At 42.2% G+C, this 21,351-nt stretch overlaps 1 protein-coding gene across 3 annotated transcripts in view; it reads right to left on the reverse strand.

Annotated features, from left to right (window-relative positions):
- The window catches only part of LOC124606620 (sialin-like), a 103,462-nt gene that overhangs the window by 21,784 nt on the left and 60,327 nt on the right, over window positions 1-21,351 (reverse strand). For all 3 annotated transcript variants that reach the window (XM_047138607.1, XM_047138606.1, XM_047138608.1), the window contains exons 7-8: window positions 13,569-13,701; window positions 555-796 (exon numbers count right to left, since the gene is read on the reverse strand). In XM_047138607.1, the coding sequence (XP_046994563.1) occupies window positions 555-796; window positions 13,569-13,701 (375 nt within the window). The remainder of the gene's footprint in view (window positions 1-554; window positions 797-13,568; window positions 13,702-21,351) is intronic.

The following is a 21,351-nucleotide window of genomic DNA, read 5'->3' on the forward strand; positions in this document are numbered from 1 at the left end:
CACTTTTATTGGCTCTTGTACGTACTGTATATTACTCGTCTTTCCCTGTAATTTACCCGTATTTTCCACAGAATTTCGGACATCTTGAGTCACTTGACCTAGTTGAACGCCTCTTTCAGGCCGACAGATCCTATGATTGTGTCTTTATTTTTCTTCAGCATGGCATCCATTATCAAGCGCAACGTCAGAATTGCCTTTGCCTTTCCTCAAGCCAAACTGATCGTAATCTAAACACATCCTCAGCTTTCTTTTCCATTCTATTGTATATTATCGCATTGGCTTACTATGGCTATAACATTCCTAATGAATCCAGCAAACTAGAAGTGAAACAGATCCTACTGGCAGAGGATGGGATTGTTTGAAAAGGACACGGCCGATTCGTTATTCTCACTTGTTCAATCCGAGTTCGTGCTCCGTTTCTAATGAACAGGGTCTCCGAGCAACGTTAAGCTCTGCGCTTCCTTCCTCCCTCCGAAGCTGGACAGCAGTGCACGGTACCAGACGGTGTTTAGTTTCGTCTGTTTCTCCAAGCTGTGGGTGAATTGACAACTTACGTTGTCGTTGGTGAAGGCACCGACGACGTAAGGGACTGCGATGCCCGTCAGGTTTGCGAACATGTTGACGATGCCGACGATGGTGCCCGCGTAGTTGGGCGCGATTATCTGCATGTTGAGGTAGGAGCCCGTGCAGTCGGTGGCAGTGCAGAAGCCGCTGATGGCCAGCATCGCGATGATGGTTGCGCTGTCACAGCCCACCAGCGCCACCACAACCAGCGCCACTGCGGGCACCAGGGTACCTGCACACACGACAAGCAGCGTCTCTGTCGAACCCCTTCATCAGCTTATAAGCCAAAATTACTGAAAAGTGCTACACCAGGAAAGGTAAATGTGCCTCAGCATCAAATAATCCTGAGCAAATAGGGATCATTATAACGAATACAGGGATTAAAGACCACAAGATCGTTGTACCGGGACTGACCCCGTAATGTCCACAGCCTCTAAAAGTAAACGCAAAATACACTGCTGGAAAAAGTACACCATTTTAGAGGGTTCCAGTTCACTCAAGACTTATTGTTGCAACAATGTACAGTGTACAGGAAATGATTATAATTACATATCAATCGCAGACGTACCATGCATCGCCCGACACTGAAACACCCATATTAATGCGTGGTGTAGCCTACATGGGCGGCAATGCAGGCGGTGACTCTGGCGTCCAGTCGATCGACAGAAGGCGAATACTGTCCCGGGATACCTTATGCCACGACTGTTCGACCTATTTACGTGTTTCTGTAACAATTGTTGGTTAACCAGTCACGAGTCAGTTCCCATTCCATCATATCCCACACGTGCCCGATTGGAGACAAGTGTGGAGAAGATGCTGGCCAGGGAAGTTGCTCCACGTCTCGGAGAGCACACTGAGTTTTACGGGCAGTGTGTGGGCGGCATTATCCTATTGGAAAACACATCACATTCCTGTTGCAAGAAAGACAAAAGGATGGGTCTAACAACATTCTCTATGTACCACAGAGGAACATCAAAGGTGAACGAGACTTGTAGCTTATTGCACCCCAGATCATAATGCCTGGGATGGGGCCAGTTTCTCTTGGACGAATAAACTCTACAATGCAGCGTGTCGTACGCGTAAACGGCCATCATTCGCCTGCAGACAGAATTTGCTTTCATCGCTGAAGACCATTCCATCTTCCAAGTGACCTTCTGATGGTACCACTCGAGGTGGACGCGTCGATGCTGTGGGAAGGGTGGAAGATGGGCTGGAGTTATGCGTGTCTGTAGTCCCTGTAATAAACGATTCGCAACAGTTCATGTTGACAAGTCTGGTATTACAATCCCTCTTATTTGTGCTGTGGTTCCTGTGCAGTCTGCCACTGCTGCCCTTACAATATGATGATCGAGGCTAGCGTCTACGTTGCGAGGACGTCCAGAAATTCGTCTACAGGTGTCATAATATTCACCTAACCACTGATTCCACCATCGCTGCACAACTGACGTCCAACTTGTGTGGCAGTTCTCCAAAATGACCATCCCCTCACTAGGAAGGCCACAATATGATCTCTTTCAAACTCACTCAGTGCGTCTCTGCGGCATGGTTGCCTGCTTGCGTCACACGTTTGCACCACACTGAGCCTTGAGCCTTCTGGTTGTGATCATCCCCTGTTACAGGCTAGACATGAATGGCACTCTGGTATCTATGCCCCATCTGTTGTTGGACGACGTTAAAACCATTCTCAGTACATCTAATATCCGCCAGGTGGCATACGCCGTCATCGGATCAAAATCGAAGTTGTCTTTGAAGGTGTACTAATTTTTTCCGGCAGTGTAGGTGTACTTAAATAAGGAGATAAAATTCGCTTGACGCTTTCCTAAAAGAGAGTCTCCACTGCTCCCCAACTAACTACATAAATGTAGACCAGATATGGCTTACATTGAAGGAAATAGTGTCAGTGACAATTGATACATTTATAACGAGTAAATTAATGAAAGTTGGTACTCATCCCCTATGGTACACAAAACAGATCAGAATACTGTTGCAAAAGCAACGAATAAAGAATTCCAAATTTAAAAGAACACAAAATTTCTAAGATTGGCGATGTTCTACGGAAGCTCGAAACTTAGAGCGGACTTCAATGCGGGATGCTTTTAGTAGGCTCCAAAACGAAACTTCTTTTCCAAATCTGACTCGAAACCAAAGAAATTCTTGTCATATTGAAGTACTTCATAGGAAAGATGCAATCAATACCTTCACTGCGCCTTTCCAGTAGTAATATAAGCAATTGCTAAAGAGGAATTATTAAACTAAGATTCCCGAAATTCCTTCACCAAAAGAAGACCAAGGGTAGCGAAGCAGCTTAAATCACTTAATAAAGTAATCCTTTCAGTTACGATAATATAAAAATTAGGTTCTTTTCAGAAGATGCTTATATAGAAGCCTCTCACTTAGGAATCATATACAAGCGCTCGCTCGGCAAAAGATACGCATCCAAAGACTGGAAAGTTGCATAGGTCACACTATACTCAAGGAAGGAAGTGGGAGTAATTCGATGAATTACAGACCCTTATCACTGACGTGTATTTACGTTAGGATTATGGAATACAGGCTGTGTTCGAACATTATGAGCGAGATTGAAGGAAACGGTCTGTTGACTGACAATTAGAATGGATTCAAAAACTATTACTCTCCGAAAATTATTTCGAGCAGTTAGGCCACGAATCCACGCGAATTGTAAATGGTTGCGAAAACACACTTGACCTCTTAGCCACAAACAATCCAGAGCTGATAGAGAGCATCATGACTGATACAGGGATTAGTGATCACAAGGTCGTTGTAGCTAGGCTCAATACCGTTTCTTCCAAATCCACCAGAAACAAACGCAAAATAATTTTATTTAAAAAAGCGGATAAAGTGTCACTAGAAGCCTTCCTAAGAGACAATCTCCATTCCTTCCGAACTATGCAAATGTAGACGAGATGTGGCTCAAATTCAGAGATGTAGTAGCAACAGAAATTGAGAGATTCATACCTCATAAATTGGTAAGAGATGGAACTGATCCCCCGTGGTACACAAAACAGGTCCGAACGCTGTTGCAGAGGCAACGGAAAAAGCATGCGAAGTTCAGAGAAACGCGAAATCCCGAAGATTGGCTAAAATTTACAGACGCGCGAAATTTGGCACGGACTTCAATGCGAGATGCCTTTAATGGTTCCACAACTAAACATTGTCTCGAAATTTGATTGAAAATCCGAAGAAATTCTGGTCGTATGTAAAGTACACAAGCGGCAAGACGCAGTCAATACCTTCGCTGCGCAGTGCCGATGGTACTGTTACCGACGACTGTGCCGCTAAAGCGGAGTTATTGAACGCAGTTTTCCGAAATTCCTTCACCAGGGAAGACGAATGGAATATTCCAGAATTTGAAATACGAACAGCTGCTAGCATGAGTTTCTTAGAAGTAGATACCTTAGGGGTTGCGAAGCAACTCAAATCGCTTGATACGGGCAAGTCTTCAGGTCCAGATTGAATACCAATTAGGTTCCTTTCAGATTACGCTGATACAATAGCTCCCTACTTAGCAATCATATACAACCGCTCGCTCACCATAGATCTGTACCTACAGATTGGAAAATTGCGCAGGTCGCACCAGTGTTTAAGAAGGGTAGTAGGAGTAATCCATCGAACTACAGACCTATATCATTGACGTCGGTTTGCAGTAGGGTTTTGGAGCATATACTGTATTCAAACATTATGAATCACCTCGAAGGGAACGATCTATTGATACGTAATCAGCATGGTTTCAGAAAACATCGTTCTTGTGCAACTCAGCTAGCTCTTTATTCGCCGCTATCGACAGGGGATCTCAAGTTCATTCCGTATTTCTAGATTTCCGGAAAGCTTTTAACACCGTTCCTCACAAGCGACTTCTAATAAAGCTGCGGGCCATGGGGTATCGTCTCAGTTGTGCGACTGGATTCGTGATTTTCTGTCAGGAAGGTCGCAGTTCGTAGTAATAGACGGCAAATCATCGAGTAAAACTGAAGTGATATCAGGTGTTCCCCAGGGAAGCGTCCTGGGACCTCTGCTGTTCCTGATCTATATAAATGACCTGGGTGACAATCTGAGCAGTTCTCTTAGGTTGTTCGCAGATGATGCTGTAATTTACCATCTAGTAAGGTCAACCGAAGACCAGTATCAGTTGCAAAGCGATTTAGAAAAGATTGCTGTATGGTGTGGCAGGTGGCAGTTGACGCTAAATAACGAAAAGTGTGAGGTGATCCACATGAGTTCCAAAAGAAATCCGTTGGAATTTCATTACTCGATAAATAGTACAATTCTCAAGGCTGTCAATTTAACTAAGTACCTGGGTGTTAGAATTACGAACAACTTCAGTTGGAAAGACCACATAGATAATATTGTGAGGAAGGCGAGCCAAAGGTTGCGTTTCATTGGCAGGACACTTATGCAACAAGTCCACTAAAGAGACAGCTTACACGACACTCGTTCGTCCTGTGTTAGAATATTGCTGCGCGGTGTGGGATCCTTACCGGGTGGGATTGACGGAGGACATCGAAAGGGTGCAAAAAAGGGCAGCTCGTTTTGTATTATCACGTAATAGGGGAGAGAGTGTGGCAGATATGATACGCGAATTGGGATCGAAGTCATTACAGCAAAGACGTTTTTCGTCGCGGCGAGATCTATATACGAAATTTCAGTCACCAACTTTCTCTTCCGAATGCGAAAATATTTTGTTGAGCCCAACCTACATAGGTAGGAATGATCATCAAAATAAAATAAGAGAAATCAGAGCTCGAACAGAAAGGTTTAGGTGTTCGTTTCTCCCGCGCGCTGTTCGGGAGTGGAATGGTAGAGAGATAGTATGATTGTGGATCGATGAACCCTCTGCCAAGCACTTAAATGTGAATTGCAGAGTAGTCATGTAGGTGTAGAACCAATTTTTTTATTCTCATTGCAGTAATGAGTGCTATCGACAGGAGTTCTGAAATTGATTCCATACTTCCATATTTCCAGAAGGCTTTTGACACCGTTTCACACAAAGACTTCTAATTAAATTAAGTTTCTGTGGAGATGTGTAACTAGAATCTTAATCTCCTGTCTGAAAGATCATAGTATGCAGTAACTGATGCAAAGTCATCGAGTAAAATTGAAGTGACGTCTGGCGTCGCGAGGGAGGTGTTATAGGCCCGATTTAAGAGACAATCTGACCAGCCCACTTAGATTGTCTGCAGATGATGCTGGCATTTACAGTCTATGTAAGTCATCAGAAGAACAAAACCAATTGCAAAATGATTTACACAAAGTATCTGTGTGATGTGAAAAGTAACAGTTGCCTCTAAATACGGAAATGTCTGAAGTCATCCATATGAGTAAGAAAAGAAATTAGTTAAATTTAGGTTATACGATAAATCACACAAATTTAAAGGCTGTCAGTTCAACTAAATACTTCGGAACTACAATGCGAACACCTTAAACTGAACGATCACATAGGCGATGTTATAAGGAAGGCAAACCAGAGACTGCGTTTTATTGGCACAACATTTAGAAGATGCTACAGAACTAATAAAAAGACTGCCTACACTGTGCTGGTCCGTACTCTGCTAGAGTACTGCTTTGCGTTATGGTATTATTGCCAGGTAGATTGTGGTGAGACATCGAAAAAGCTCAAAGACAGGCAGCTCGTTTAGTATTATGGCGAATCAGGGGAAAGAATGTCAAAGGTGTGATAAGCAAGTTGAGGGTGGCAACTATTAAAAGAAAGGCGTTTCTCGTTGTGGCGAGATCTTATACGAAATTCCAATCATTAACTTTCTTCTATGAATGTCAAAATATTTTACAGTCGCCAACCTACATAGGAAGAAATGATCATCTTAATAAAACTCTGCCAGGCGTCTAAGTGTGAATTGCAGAAAAATCATATAGATGTAGTAATGAACCATAGTTATAGTTACAATTTGTTTGTGTCAGAGGGGGACATCCAGTGATAACACACTCGACACGGCACCCCACCCCGTGTGTGGGTGGCGGGGGCAACTTTACATACAACCTCCAATGGGAACCCCCGTTTTTCATTGCACATTACGATTCTACGGCAAAATCTACATACTTTTTGTCTGAAGCATTTTATTCGGTTCGCCACAAATGGCGCTGTAATCGGAGGAGTAGAAATGGGTACACAATCGTAATTTTCGACATACTACTCAATGGCCCTAATTGAAATGATCCTGGTTTATGGAGAATGTATGAGAAATATTGAGGCTGCTGTTGCTTTATATGCCGAGCGTCTTCGAGAGAAAGCTCTCTCTCGTTCGTTCTTTTACGAGGTTATGAACGCCTTTGTCTGTGATGGCAGAGTACAGACCATCAGAAGGAAACGAAGCAAACGTGTTACAGGAGAAGCTAATGAAATAGGTGTGCGCCACAACTCACAGATGAGCGCCCGGGAACTACACCGCGATTTCGACATGTCTGTAGGTAGTATTGTCACAATATCGCATCGTCCAATGTGTATAGTTTTCAGGATACTTCAGTGTTTTCAGTCAAAATGAACACCCTGGTCACCCAAAATGCAACTCCCTGAAGGGAGCATCCAAGTCGCGTGAAATTCGCAGCATGCGTTTGCGGCGACGGGAGATACACATGATTAGCACTTCGCACCTGAGAGCCCTATATAAAACGGGGAACAGATGGCCGTGTGTAATTGTTCTTTCGTGCTGTTGTTTTCGTAAGCAGCTTCAGTGCGCCTCGTAGAAGACAGCGAGCGTCTTTCGTAGTTCGACCGAGGAAGAGTAGTTGCCTATATGGACTGCGGACTATCCTTCAGAGAAATCGGTGATCCGTGTCGGACGGAACCAAGCGACTGTGTGCGGATCTGTAATCGCTGGATGCAGGAGGGAACGACGGATCGACGACGGGACCTATTGCACACACCTCGTTGCACCACTACACGGCCGGCCTCTGTGGCCGAACGGTTCTAGGCGCTACAGTCTGGAACCGTGCGACCGCTACAGTCGCAGGTTCGAATCCTGCTTCGGGCATGGATATCCTTAGGTTATTTAGGTTTAAGTAGTTCTAAGTTTTAGGGGACTGATGTCCTCAGATGTTAAGTCCCATAGTGCTCAGAGCCATTTGAACCACTACACGTGACGAAAGGTATATTGTGCACATGGAAGTGATGGATCGCTTGCTACATCACGAACAAATTCCGTATGTTGAGCAACAAGCAGTGGTCGCACGTATCATTCGACGTCATTTGCAGCAGAGTGGAAGTGCAAGTGTCCATTGTTACATTTACCACTGAGTCAACGCTACAGGAGTTTGAGCCGGCCACGGTGATGAACGACGAACATGGATAACCCGAATGGATTGACATTGTCTTTATCGACGAATCCCGATGCTGTCTGCCCACGACGATGGTCGGATTAGAGTCTGCAGACACCGCGGTGAGAGACTGTTGAACTATTGTCTTATGTATCACCCTACTGGTCCTGCACCCGTTTTATGGTTTGGGGTGGTATTGGACTCCATTCCCGCAACCCCTCGTACGCATTGCAGCGTTACATCTCTGAAGTTTTGGAGCCTGTTGTTCTCTCATACCTTGCCGACAGCCACATTGCAACAGGGTTGTGTTCGACCACACGTGGCCCTCAATGTTCAAGAGTTCATCGTCGCCCATCACATTGCACTGCTCCCTTAACTTTCCTGTTCTCTCGATCTCTCGCCTGTCGAAAACGTCTGGTCGATGAATGTGGAACTACTGGCTAAGGATACACAACACACTGCCTTACCAGATCGACTTTGGCAATGTGTGGGAGCACTGTGGATTGTTATACCCCAACAACATATCAAGAGCCTCCTTGAGTCAATGCCGAGGCGTCCGCACCTCGATGTTATTCATAATACACCACCGCCGACGCTGCTACAACGCCGGGTGCCGATCAGTCGCCACCGTGCTAGGTAAAAACACAGGTTGAGTGCTCAGTTCTTCACAGTTCTCATCCTTGCAAAGACATCTTGCTCTTTCCAAAGTTTTCCTTATCCTTCTGTCCTTATTATTAATCTCAGAGTGCATTTAAGTGTGTCCTTCAAGTCATTAGCGCTCTGGTGTCAGAAACAATGATTATTGTTCTCTTATCTGCCAGAGGGGCAGACCTTATTCTGAATGGGTGATTAAGTTTTGTGTAGGAGGTTCGCAAGAATCATGTGAGCCCACGCCTTTCCTGTATAGTTTTGTCAGTGATATACTTTCCACGTAATTCTCATCGGTTTTAAACAAACTGTTTGATTTCCTCATGTGTCTTCTTATTATGTTTTTTGAACCTGCTATCTTATGCTCCCTTATTTTCTAGTGAGTAATTAATCCAGTAACGCTCATATACTACGACAAAAACCCATGCCTGCAAGTAGGAGGTGTCAGCATTTTAGCAGATAACCATTGCTGCCAGATTTCCTAGCACTTAGTGAATCATAGCAGAAATCATTCAAACCAAGCAACAGTTCAACAACACAGCGCAAACAGATGTAAAGCATTATGTGTAAACAGACGAAAAGACCCATTATTGTTTGATCAAACATTTGTCGAACCATCACTAGAAACAGTTACATCCCTTAAATAATTGGGAGAAAGTGTATTGTGGCGTCCCTTTTCTAGATTTACGTTTTTCTCTTGGTCTCCAGTCTTCTGATTGATGCGTCCCGCCACGACTTCCTCTCCTGTGACAACCTTTTCATTTCAGAGTAACAAATGCAACTTACGTCTTCATTTATTTACCGGATCCAAATCTCTGTCTTCCTGAATAGTGTTTACCCTCTAGAGGTTCTTCGAGTAGCACGGAAGGTATTGCTCGGTGTTTTATGAAGTCTTATCAGATGTCCTATCATCCTGTCCCTTCTTCTTGTCAGTGTTTCCATTTGTTCCTTTCCCCGCCGATTCTACGGAGAACCTCCTCATTACTTATCTTGTAATTAATAAATGGACAAGGTGCCTAAGATAATCAAGTACCAGAGAGAAGAACTACAAGTTAACCAGAGACACGAAGCAGAAAACGTCATAATGTGCTTGAATTGTTTCTTTTGTAAAAGCATAAATATGCTGAAACAATGTAAAATCGTTTACTCCTCCTCTAGCGATTCCTGTTGTGATTGTTACTCTTATTTCTCTTTATTGATTCATCTAAGTGTATTCAAGTTGAAAATATAATTTCAAAGAAAAGTATTACTTAGAGTCGTGTACATTATTTAGATATCCTGACTCACATCCCATTTTCATAAAATTAGTAAAAGTGGTCTTCAGCAATGTCATAATTGAAGCTATTGTGGGAGAAATTTCCTTCCGCCTTCACCGACAATTAGTGAGTCAAATTTATCTGCAAAACGGAATTGCATCTTTTTAAAATCATATTAAAGAAGTCCGATAATTGTTCTACAGGTGGCACAGCGATTACTCATTTCGTAATTTCAAAGGAATCCCAAAAGCCGAGGTTATTCGAAATTTGACTTGGAGTGTATCTGTTAGACACAAAAGTCAGTAACTTTCATATTTAAATGTACGGAACTATAGTGTGGAAGCTTTTAATAGTATTCAGACTTGGGAAAAATTTCATGAGATCGTAGTTATACGTAAAACTGTTTTGTGCTTCACACAGGAAAGTGATATAACTGATCTTACAAAATGCATTGCACTGTGCTGTCTCTGATAATGATATTTATTCTGCTACCGATTTCGGTCTTAAACCAGTAGCAGAATAAATACGGCTACCACAAACAGCACAGTGCAATGCATTTTGTAAAATTTGTACGTGCTGTTGATCAGCTGTGATATAACTAAATAAAATGCCTACAGTCTCCCATCACGTAAAATACTTAAGAAGTGACAAAGTACAATATTTTTTTAAATTTCATTTAGCGGAACGACCATTTAAAACTAATCGTAGGAAATCTAGATGCAAGGCACGATTTGATCCCTCAGGTTTTCTTGGCACCATTGATTAATACTGTGTTTCCTGTGGTTCTGGTTGGAGTCCAGACGGTGAGTACACATAAAAGCAAAACTCGCAACATGAAACAAGACGACTGGGATGGTCGTCGAAAAACTGTGCAGAAAATGGAAGCAACAGCTCGGCAGAACGCCCGGCAGCTCACATGGCTTGACTGTCTGGAAGAATGCACAGGAAGTGAAATCGTCCCTTGAAGGAGCTAGCGTACAAAAGTCCTGTAACACGCCCGGGTGTACAACTTGCGGGAGACCTTTAAACTGCTCTCACATTGACCATGCGCCATGTCCACGCCACGTATCCGATACTCCAGCTGCTCCACACTGCTGATGGCTTGCCTGAAATTATGTATATAAATATGCAAGCGGGTTTAGGGGAACCACTCAACGCTAAACACAACACTGCCCTACGTCTGGTCTGAACAATTATATTCTGAGACGATAAGAAAATCGCAGGTTGCACTGTTTACTCACTAAGTCACAAGTGGTGATGCCAGTTAACATTTTTGCAGATTTGATGAGTGGTCATAATTATCATTCCCTTATTACTGTACAATATTCTTGACGATGTTAATGTCTGTCACTATTGTACTTCACGCTATGACACGTATTTCGCAGTCTTACTTCGGCTGAACCTTCGGTGATGTATACACAGGCAATGATGACCTTTATCTTTCCACAATTATCACTTGGACGAGCGTACGCGCAAACGACACGACGCGGGTGATTGTTGAGGATGTGGATGCCGAATGGTCGAACGAAAGTTCTTACGCTCGTCACGTACACACAGTTAGCGCTTCAACGATGAAAATTAATATTACGACGATGTCAAACCTTATTTTCATGATTTAAAGAAGTATTCATGATATTAAAAATGTAATTGTAATTTTATTATTTTCATTTTTGTGCTCAGTGTATCAAAGACTTTCTAGTGCACGGAAGACATTAGAATTGTTTGTACTACGAAACTATATATGATTGTTAAGGGTTAAGCATGTAATAATTCGATGTAAGACATTTTGTTGAGTCTGAATTTTGTTCTCGTACTGGTCGGTAGAGAAGGAAATGTTCCTTAATCGATGTGAAGGTATAACGGCTGTAAAAAGGAGAGAGAGAGAGAGAAGGTAAATACAATTTATTCAAAACAAATATCTCGAAGGTGTAACGCTTTGTGATTTCCTATAACTAAAAATTGCAAGGTCTAATCTGAGCCTGTCCTGAATAACAGCGAAGAACATTTATGTTATCATATATTTTCTTCGTTTGATCACGGTTGTGATTCGCATGTTTCTTTTTGTTACGCGACGTGTTATGAATATTTTCATTTTACGCGCAAAAGTGCACACAGCTTTAATCGAACCTGCGTCTTTCGGAAACGATAACTTTTAATCAGTACAATTACGCGAATACCGTCTAAATCGCGACCGTGATCGCAAAAGTGTTTCCTGGACCAAATAATTCTTATAAAACGTGTATTCTCCAAAACAAGCAGCATTGCACTATCGCTGGCTCGCAACACTCGAAAGAGTAAAATCAATGCTTAAATAAAATTGCCACCTTGTAATAACTATTATTATCCCATTAAATAAATAAATAGCAATTCAGTGGCTATACAATCAATAAACAGAGGGGGCAATTCAACAGGCAATGATGACCTTTGTCTTTCCACAATTATCACTTGGACTAGCGTACGCGCAACCGACACGACGCGGGTGATTGTTGAGGATGCGGATGCCGAATGGTCGAACGAAAGTTCTTACGCTCGTCACGTACACACAGATATCTGGTACCAGTCCTTCTTGACACTTGTAATAACATATCACTGTTCGTAAAAGTTAATTTACAGTTCGCAGTTCTCACTCGTACGTGCGTGCGCGCAACCGTCGCGACGCCGCTGATTATTGCTGGTGCGGAAACGCGATGACCGGAAAGCATGTTCTCACGCTCGCTACGGGACACTGAGCCACTGGCACTTGATTGCTCTCCTTTGCTGTAAATTATTTTACTGGTTCACATAAGTTTCATTCTGGGAGGCCAAACACGACGTGGATGATTGACATTGTACGACACGCAAACGGGCGGATACACAAATTTGTTATTGGCGGCATTGCTCATTTTTAATTACTTCTTTACGCACTTTCCAGTGAATCCACTTCCATATCTCATTACTTCACAATAATAGTACTTACTGGCCACACTTGAACCTCGATAATAATGCCTTTCCCATGCAGAACTTTCCACAACACAACATAGCAGCTCCCTCCCCCGTGGTCGACTCTGCAAATGCAGCCGCTCGCAAAGATACTCCACAACCACGCCAGCGATATGACAATATACTTACAGCCCGTTTGACCTATACTTTATTGAATGTCAGTCTGATAGTACTGATAGACGAAACATCCAATGAAGAGCAGCGTGTACTGGTACAGGTAGCTTAGAAAGCGGAAAAGCGCCACAGAGGTGCTCTTACAACTCTATTGGCAGACACTACAAGAGCGACGTCATACATAACGCTGTGCTTGACTAGTAAAATTTCGAGAGTGTGCGTTCCTAGCAGACAAGCAATATACTGATTTCTCCTAAGTAGATCTCGCGCAAAGACGATAAAGATAAAATTCGAGCGGAGCTCGTACAGAGGTTTATCATTAATCGTGCTTCCGCCATATCATTTGTGACGATAGAAGACGTGACGGAAGCGGACAACCTACCCTCCGACACGCAGCATAAAGTATCTTGCCGAGTACATGTAGTTGTATACATGTACCTTCAGCTTATTTCTCGTGATGTGTGTCTGAATGGTCAAGGGTCCAAAGGGCTCTCCAACGCCTGCGATACCCCGTTTTCGGAACGAAAGAGGGTAGCTGTTCGGTCGCTCATAAATGAGTGTTGCTGTACACTATTTCATTCAGGATAACTTAAAATTATGAAGCAAAACATTAATGCTGATATCTTGTCCATACTATTACACATCTCTGAATATAGCAATAAATAGATTATAGAGGTATGCTGTTTATGAAAATTTGAAATTTTTGCACACAGTACTTACCTAGCGCATTTATTATGCGGAAGGTCCAGATCTTGGATACAAATTCCTTTCGGAGCAGGAAGTTGGTAAACCACACAAACGCCACACTTCCAGCTGCACCAGTCATGTGGGGAACAGCTGATATGATTCCATTCTTTAAAACAAAAATTTAAAAAAAGGCACATATGAAACCATTTATAACCGTATATCCAGAGAAAACTATTTTACGCCTTGTATAATTTTCTTTTGGTCAGAAGCATTGATCCTCAGACAGAAGTAAATGTTTTATATACGGTGACCGTATGGTAGAAGCGTTTACGCTTGTGTGTGGTGCTGTACACTGGTTTTTCTTATATACATCAGGAGAAATACCTAGTTCTCGTTTTCCATTCACATTGTGCAGTTCGAATCATTACGAAATCAGTCACCATTTGTTCAAAAACGTCACATAGTTTATCACAACACCAGTACCGTAGCTTACAACATGATTCGACATTGCACTATCAGTAACAAAGTGTGGGAGACATTGTTTAAGAGGTGTACTGCCGTCCAGTGATGACCCTTTCAAGTTTTAAACTGCTGACAACTCAGTTGTGAATAAATAGTGTAATAGTAACTGCCACTTGCTACTTTAAATGAAATAAGTAATTACCGAGACTATTTTTCTACCTTCATGAAAATTCGCCCCGCAACCGTCGGAACAAAGACATTTCCTCAGGGGCATAAGCCTGCTAATCAGCTGGTCTCGCCAGTAAGATATGCAAGCAGGTGAGACAATCGATTCAAGAATTTCAGAAGCGCAAGCAAAATCAACATCTAAGAAATTTAGTGAAGTGAGAATTTGCCACACATCCCCCCTCCCCCCCCCCCCCCCAAAATAAGGAAGATAATCATGACTGTTAAAAGGTGATGATACCTCCAGTAAGATGCTAATAATACGTAGCCCTTCAATTTGTTAATATTAATTCCAGGTATTTTCCCAGACATATTAAAATAATTATGCATTTATTAGGCCTCCTTATAAGAAAGATGACTCCACATTTATAACTACCTGCCAATCCAACCTTTTAAATCGATTTTCAAAATTTTTGAGAAGATAATGTCCTCGAGGGTGGGGCCTTTGTAGTAATGGGACACTTGATTGATCTCAGTTTGGATCTCAAAAGAGGTGCTCTATTTAGACTTCCACTAAGCGTATAACGAAATTGTTAAATGATAAATTATCCCCAGTGTGGTCTTCTGTGACTAATCAAAGATATTTAGTTGTGTCAGTCATAATATTCTACTAGCGAAAGCAGTTTTTTTGGGATACATGTTTCAGCACTTGCGTTATGCATGGTTCCATCATACGTCCATTGCTTTCCTTGCTTTGTGTTAATGAGCTACCATTTAATTTGAATCATGAAGAAAAATTTGTCCTGTTGTAAACTATAAAAGAATTGTTTGTGAAGCCGATTAGAAAGCAATGACAGAGAAAATAGGAAACAGTAGTAAATTAATTGGTTTCACACGACTTGGCTAGCTATAAATCTGAGAAAAACGAAGATCATTCAGTTTTGTACCTGCTATGAACCTAGTTTATCTACAAAAGTTATAAACAAGACAGAAATAATTTCGTGAGTGCACATACTGCTAAAAACTTAACTAGGCAAAACCATGCAGTAAATCTGCTAAAACATTTACGTTCAGCTCATATTAATATAAGAATAACTGCAAACTTTGGGGATGGGGGAACTGCTATAGTAACATAATTTGCATATATTCATTCATCCATGTCCTACAGGATACCATTCTGGGGTAATTTCTCGCTTAGGCCAAAATTATTCATCACATAAAAGAAAGTAATTAAAAATATACACTCACAGATAAAAAATCACAACACCAGCAAGGAGTTGTACGACTTAAACAAAAGTTGGCAGGCGTGTTTTAACATCTGAAGGATGATATCAATTCAAATTTCGTGCCAGTCATGTAAGAGCGGCGCTAGTAGTGCAACTAATGAGAATACAAAACAAGGTTGTAAGGCGTCCAGATTTTTTGGACTTTACATGAGCTTGATCCATAATAACAGTACGATACAGTATGACATCCTCGGAAAATAATAATTAAATTATATCAACAAAAAGCAATTATAGTAATCTCATGTACCGAAAACTAAGAAAACAATATCTACCATTGTAAGAACAGTGGCATGCATAAGTAAGTTAAAGTGAAACACAATTTGGAGGTGAACCGAGCGTGTGGTTAATGGCATTGGAAAACCCCACTTAACAAGAGAACGGAGAGCTTCAGCGCAGAAATGTATAAGGCCAGAACAATACATTATTCCTTTTAACTTAAATACGGCTGGGACCGAGGGTGAGTGGCTGGACAGCTTTAACAGGGCTAGGTGGCGACCCGGCAAGAAAAATAAAATTCACCTCTAACGAGATGGCGATTGGCTGAAGCCATACTGGGTGATGCAGACGCGACACGGTAGGTAGATCCCCATTATATAAAAGAATTTTGAGAACTAAAAATTCTAGAATATCTCTTGTCTTGCGGGGGACCACACAAGTGTGTGGAAAATAGCGAGGGCGTTGAGAGCTTTGCTTTTGCAAAGAGTGGGCGATATGCTTCACATATCGTGGTGACAGATAACAAAGAGGTAGTTAGTTATTCCTGCGGGAATTTTTGGGGGCAAAGAATTTGTGCACATCGCGAGTGTGCAATAGCCATTATTTTGACTAGGGAAAAATTAACGTTCTACGGAACACAGGAAAGTTGAGACTGAGTAAATTCAGTCAAGGCCAGAGTAGGGAATTAGCGTTTCAGATCCAGCACGGAGACAACACTGTTGCTTGGTAAAGTACCATCGCGCATTAAACCACAGTAAATGTTGAGCCGAGATATTGCTCACTCCAACTTGCGTATGCTTTGACCATTGAATATCAAAAGCTAGGATACTAACCAACCCTCACATTGAGTACATGAGAGGTTTTCATTGGTTTAAAAAGTAAAATTGTTCTCCACCAACTCAGTGCACTGACCAGCTACACCATCGTAGACGTAAATTAGCTCAGTAAGATTTTTAATCATTCTTGCCTGTGATAAAGATTTTCGTATGTAGAGATAATGAATTAATAATCGCCAATTCAATGTGTCCAAGAGTTAAATATTTTGTTACTGAGTGTTGGAAGTAATTGAACATGATTTTTGTGTATCACTTGACCCTTGAAAGCACAGTTGATAAATTATATGTGGAATGAAAAAGGGAGTAGCTGTTTTGTCCTTCTAGAGTAGATCCCAAACTTTCACTTTTATTAATTTATGCATTCTACTTATGTGACAGCACCATTTATAATTGCCCTTACCGGGCCAAGTTCATAGTTATATAGAATGTCTGTTTAATTCCCTGGGTGTGAGAAGAGAGTTCAGATGTTTTCTCCAATTTGCGCGCAATCACAAATTGCTATCCTACCAGGATTCGAAATTACAGCATTCTGATAGATTGAGGTTTTGCTTTTGATAGGTACAAAGCACATAATCCTCCCAAACAATAAGCTGATGCAAAGTGACAAAAAAAATGCAATTGTAAATGTGACTCAATGTGTAGTAAGTGTAGACAGAATTGTATTCATGTATTTTTTATATGCTGGCGCAACACGTCGTTGAATTGGGTTGTGCTGAGTTCTGACTCAACTCCTGTAACCAAAAGACTATATAAAGGACGAGGAAACAGGTTCGATTATTGAATATAGGACCGTGGATGATATTTTGGGGTAGAATCAAGTCTCATGATAAGATGTTAACGCGGAGTCAGGTTCGGAAAATTCGCGACCAGCAACGCTGTGTGGAACGCTCAAAAAGACAGAAAATAATAGATTAAGACAAAGAGAAGCAATGGATGATATTGATAGGATCGAGTTCGGTACGCAACAGGTAGATCAGCGTGAACAACAAGAGACAGAACACGTAGGAATGCTGAACGAGACCGAAAATGCAACACATAATGTTCAGTATTGTCCATACAATGGACGTGAGAATGGCGTTGCTAATGAATCAGACACTGAGTCTGTAGATAATGAATTACAGCATATTGCACCAAACGTAATCATACTGAATCAGGCAGGTTTGCAATTGAATGAAAGAACGAGTGTTAGTGTTCCTACACTATCTTCGGAAGTGAAGGAAACGGTTCACAAGAAACGAGACGGGAAACAGTTACATCAGATGGCAATAGGCGAAAATGATGTAGATGAAAAGGCCAACATATCTGGAATGTTGCAGCGTTTATTATAACAATCTCAGGAATCAGAAAAGCGTTTAGAAGGGCGCATAACACAAGGACAAAAAGAATTAAAACTGGGGCTGAAAGAAACTAAAAACGAAATACAAAAAACGCGTGATAATATTCAAGGCCAATTAGATCAAATGCGAACTGAAGCTAAAAAAGCGCAAATCACGCTTCAAACACTCGTTACAGGGCACAAACAATTGAGAACAGACAATGGCACTGTCCAAACAGACAGGTTACGTTGCGTGAAGTTACACAACAAACTGTCAAAAAAGTTAAATAACAAGTCGAAGCTTTTGCCATCAAAGCGACGACGAAAGCGAAACATGTTGTTGCTGAGACGACGTCTCACAAGAGAACGACAAAAGCAGCAATAAAGAAATTCGCTGCTCGTATTTTAAAAATACAAGAGAAAAACGAACACCAATTTCAACGACTGAGATCGGAATTTTTATGTTCGACCGAAATTCGAGATGACGTAGAAAGCGTTAGTGAGGAGTCGCAGACGAAGACAGAATCAACTTTAGTGTCGGTGGATACTACTGTGTAGACTGCAAAATCAACAGCTGCCGATAATATGACAGAAAGGATACGCGAAATTACGTGTGACATAAGACGGAAAGGCACATGTGGATGCCAGTACGAAACCGCAAACCACGAGCGGGAAATTCCATGCCATTGCCTTCATTCTACATGTTCCGCAATGTGCGGTGTCAAAGGTGTTCAGTACGTAGAGCAGAACAAGGTGGAATTGCCACGTGGCATTTCGGATAGTCCATGGCTAATAATAAGACATCATCAGCGATTTTAAGCCGATGCCATATCAAAAAGATGAACGTCATTCTAGGTTTGTGGTATTAGGCAGGTGGTCCAGCTAACGCCGCAGCACAATAGACAAAGCACCCTGTGAATTGGAATGCGCGCCTCATAATGTGGCCGTGTGAGAAAGGTTGCAGGGACGTGCGCCTCGATTCTGTCATGGCAGTGTGTCTCCAACCGGCCGAAAGTGGGCAAGCAATGTTGACATCCACTTACGAACAAATTAAAGAACTTGACCAGCGCTTCGGATGAAAATTGATCCCCGCACATCGACCACCTTACCCTGCACAGACTAACGGACCCCGGCTTGTTTCCATTGCTTCTTCGCACGCCGTAGTTAGGAATTCGTCGGTGCAGCGTCGGTGACTGTAACGTTCGGCAAAACATGGCGCTTGGTGGCTGCGTCACAGGTCACGTGGGAATATGTGCCTGCGTTTGAAGACTACATTGTGGACCTATAACGTATCTCGTAACAGTTTCTAAGGAATGACACCCATCGCTGCAGTCTCTGTGCTGCATAATCGGGAAGTTTAGGAGAGGATCAAGTAGCAAAACGAGGGGCTTGTGATTAGCATATTAGGCTTTGCACACTAGAGATATGCATGAAACTTCTTGACGCTGTGTAGAAGGCCAATGACTTTCTTCATTTGCAAGTAATTTCACCGTGCCATATATAACGTTTTTGACGCAAACTAAATGGATTGTTCTGCGTCGCCAGCACATTGTCGCATAATAGTGCACCACTGCTGAAACGTGAGCCATTGGTGGCCAGCGTTAAGCGTTTGCCTGGCTTGGGCGTTACTAAACAAGGGACCGAGTGACTCCACTTTTTACTCGTATGTTGCAAGAAAGCTTTCTGCCATGTCTCTGACCATAGGAATTTAACTCCATTTTTACATAACCGATTAAGCGAGTAGCAGATTTGGGACACGATGGAAATGGATTTTGCGTAATGATAAACTTTGTCCAAGAATGACTGCAGTTCTTTGAAGTTCTTGGGAGCTGGTAAGTAACTGATTGCATTCACATGATACTGTGTGAGCGTAAGTCCGTCATTTTTAATATAAGCCTAGGTACTTTATGCTTGGCTCAAAGAAACTACTCTTGTCGAGCTGATAACCCATACAATGAGCTTGAAACCGCTCAGACAAGATCTGCAGATCTTGCAGGTGCTGTTCCTACGTGGATTCGGTAATTAGCTAGTAATATAAATGTTGTTGTTGTTGTGGTCTTCAGTCCTGAGACTGGTTTGACGCAGCTCTCTACGCTACTCTATCCTGTGCAAGCTTCTTCATCTCCCAGTACTTACTGCAACCTACGTCCTTCTGAATCTGCTTAGTGTATTGATCTCTTGGTCTCCCTCTATGATTTTTACCCTCCACACTGCCCTCCAATGCTAAATTTGTGATCCCTTGATGCCTCAGAGCATGTCCCACCAACCGGTCCCTTCTTCTTGTCAAGTTGTGTCACGAACTCCTCTTCTCCTCAATTCTATTCAATACCTCCTCATTAGTTATGTGATCTACCCATCTAATCTTCAGCATTATTCTGTAGCACCACATTTCGAAAGCTTCTGTAATATAAATAGTTATACAATTGGGGATACCTTGGATGAGTTGCTCAAGGTATCTCTGAAATTCCACGGGAAGAATGCGAGCCCAAAAATGATAATCGGTTATAACAACACACACCGAACGGCGTATTAATCACTAAAAGCTGTTTCTTCCTGTCATCTACAGCTGCTTCATTATAGGCATCAGTGGGATCTATTTTAGAAAGATAATGACTGGCCAAGTAAAAGGATACATATCAACGTCAGGTTCAGCATTAATGGTAGATTTAAGAATTACAGCATATTCTAATTGATAGTTTTGTCTTCTTTTCTACTTCCAAGCGCATTAGACTTGAGTTAGACTATACTGGGGATATTACTCCTATGCACTGTAATCCACAAATCGGTGCTTTAAGTTGATCGTGCATGACGAGATCCACTGGATGAGCTCTACAAAACTTACGCACTGCCGAATGCTTTAAAGATACATTGGCTTGAAACCTTATGCAGGTTAAAACAATTGCATATTCTGGGCAATTAAAGTACCAAGGTCTTTGAATGGAACCTCGGTCGTGTCCAGATTCACTTAGTCTTTAATATGGAAACCAAAAACTACAGAAGTGTGTATTCCAAAAATGTCTACTACTAACGGGGTAGGTTATCGAGCAAAAATTTATACTTAGTTTGGGCTGTGACGTGAGGTCAGTACAGGGTGTACATACAGCAGCCGTGGCGAGCCGATGCACCGGTATGTCTCTGCATTCATCAGAAAGACAGGCCACTCCCATGTCCAACTGGAATTCTGCTATTACTCCATTAGTTTCCATTTGCAGCATCAGCTTCTGCTGCCCCTCTGTTGATCTATTGGCATCGTTACGACAGTGCGACGGCTGTCGTCGTTGCTGCCGACCAAGGCAGACACTTGCTAGACGTACCAGTTTGCGGCTTGAGAAATAGGTGATTTCGTACCTTCGGCAGCGATCTTTACACAACTAACTGCACTAACATTTCCGGAACTCTTAGACGATGACGTGGAGGTAATTTTTGTACGAGCATCCGCTCGCTTTCCGGTACGCGTAAGGCGAAAGAAAGCGCTTCTGTTGCTGTGCGTCTGTGAACGATGAGGGTGGCGGATCGCTAAGAACTGCATACCGCCT

This window comes from Schistocerca americana, chromosome 3 (genome assembly GCF_021461395.2).
Source record: "Schistocerca americana isolate TAMUIC-IGC-003095 chromosome 3, iqSchAmer2.1, whole genome shotgun sequence".
Lineage (NCBI taxonomy): Eukaryota > Metazoa > Arthropoda > Insecta > Orthoptera > Acrididae > Schistocerca > Schistocerca americana.